The sequence below is a fragment of the Myotis brandtii genome, unplaced genomic scaffold, assembly GCF_000412655.1.
Source record: "Myotis brandtii unplaced genomic scaffold, ASM41265v1 scaffold115, whole genome shotgun sequence".
Classification (NCBI taxonomy): Eukaryota; Metazoa; Chordata; class Mammalia; order Chiroptera; family Vespertilionidae; genus Myotis; species Myotis brandtii.
In genome coordinates this window covers 10,553,325-10,555,313 of record NW_005353967.1, presented here as the reverse complement: position 1 = coordinate 10,555,313, position 1,989 = coordinate 10,553,325, and the positions used below count along the sequence as shown (strand labels likewise).

The window sequence follows — 1,989 nt, the reverse complement described above, 5'->3', positions numbered from 1 at the left end:
TTTGGCCTGGCCTGCACCCTCTCGCAATCCGGGACCTCTCGGGGGATGTCAGAGAGCTGGTTTTGGCCCAATCCCCACAGGCCAGGCCGAGGGACCCCACCGGTGCACAAATCAGTGCACCGGGCCTGTAGTAAACAATAGAAAAAACTAAAGAGGTTAAGGGGACCAGGGAATGCTGGGATGCAGAACATAAATGAGGTTTGTTATTTTATAAAAGAGTAGATAGGAAAGGCCTCTGTTAAAGTGACATTTGTGCAGGCTAAAGAGTATATTAGAGAAAGGAACCACAAGTGTGAAGACCCTGCCTAGCAAGATAGGCAATGTATCCAATCCCTACCAGTATTTATCAACTGGGGATGATTATCACCCTAAAAAAAAAAACATTTGGAAATAAAAAAAGGTAGCTATTCTGAGTTTTCACAATGATGTAGGGTAGGGGTGAAGAGTAAAGAAAAGTTCAAACAACCAAGAATTAAAATAATTGCTTTGCCCAAAATACCTACTAAAATTTTTGCTGGGGCTATCAATTACAAAACTTCTGTTATTATTTTCAAATTGCCCTCATTATATTACCAAATGTCAATCAACAAAAGATGGCATAAGTAACATGATCTAGTCATGCAACAGAATTATACCCGATATAAATTTAGTTCACCCTAATTCAGCCCCACTATTTTCTACATTTTGCTAGTTCATCATGTTTCATACATGATGACACAGACTAGGTCTTAGATTAATTCAGGTGATACTTATTACCTTACTGACTCCTCTACTTCATACCGCATGTGAACACCTTGGAGGAGAACTGACACACCTTGACTATCAAATCAACCAGAACATTATTCTCCCAGTCCAATGTGGGAACAGTTCCCAGGCCCCACTTTCTATGGCTGACAACGATCTCACGTTTTAAGACCAGCCATACCTCCTCCACGAAGCTCTCCCCTACTTTCCCAGTTGCCCACTTCGCAGTTCTCCCATTAGCACGGTGCCCCTCTCTCAGGAGCACGCCTACTAGACATGGCATAAGATGCTCCTTTACCTGTCAGCCTCCAAACTAAACCATAAGCTCGTCCGGGGCAACAGCTAGACCTCCTCCATCCGTCTGTGTATCCCAGCACCTAGTACAGTGTCAGGTGCCTCGTTCAATGGTTGTAGAATTAAGTCAGATTTGCTCGTGTGTTTAGGTTTCTACCGAAGACCCCCGCCTGCAGGAGTTAGGCTGAGGCAAGAAACAGGGCCGCAGGCGGGTCGATGGAGACATCCCCACTCGAGGACTTTTTCCAAGTGTGCCTATGCTGACAAGTGCCAACAGATGGCTTTCGATGCCATCCTGGTCAGAGGCCGGGGGACGGACAAGCCTCCTGGTGGTCCCTTCCATCCCTAGAACTCCCTTAGTCGGTGAGGTGTCACTTTGGGGGACCCAGGTATCCTAGGCGGGGCTCTCACCTTCCCGTTCGTGGGAGGCTCCTGAATGTAGATATTGCTCATGCTGGTCAGTGCCCAGGACTCGGCTCCTAATTGAAGAGGAGCGCGGGCGGCCGGTAGCTCAAGTTACCCACTTATCACACTTCCTTTCGTCGTTCGGTCGCGGAAAGCTCCAGTCCGTCAATATCCCCAGAGAAAACGACACCCAACACTATCTTTGCCTATAGCTAGCCTCTCACAGACGCCGCCATGTTGCTCCGGGATTCGAGCACCGCTAATCCCGAGAAGGGGGATCCCAATGTCCTCCAGGGAACGAGAAAAAGCATTAAGCTCCTACATAAATAACTTTAATTTCTATGACAACTTTTCAAATAACGATTCCTAAGTCTTGGTGGTGTTTCCTTCTCTGCATGCGTCTGCAGGCATCCCTGCTCCCCCCAAACTGGCAGGAATGGTTCGGCCCGCGTGCTCGGCAATAGGGCTCCCCCGGAAACCGCAGCGGCGGCTGCTGGGTTCCTCTCTCCTGGCGCCTCGGAGGGCCTCCCCGACTGCCGCCGAGGT

General features: G+C 48.9%; 1 protein-coding gene across 2 annotated transcripts in view; it reads right to left on the bottom strand.

Moving 5' to 3' along the window:
• The window catches only part of CWC27 (CWC27 spliceosome-associated protein homolog), a 187,968-nt gene extending 186,258 nt beyond the window's left edge, over nt 1-1,710 (bottom strand). For both annotated transcript variants that reach the window (XM_005857933.2, XM_014548989.1), the window contains exon 1: nt 1,450-1,710. In XM_005857933.2, the coding sequence (XP_005857995.1) occupies nt 1,450-1,491 (42 nt within the window). In that variant the 5' untranslated portion in view covers nt 1,492-1,710. The remainder of the gene's footprint in view (nt 1-1,449) is intronic.
• Nucleotides 1,711-1,989: the final 279 nt, after the last annotated feature.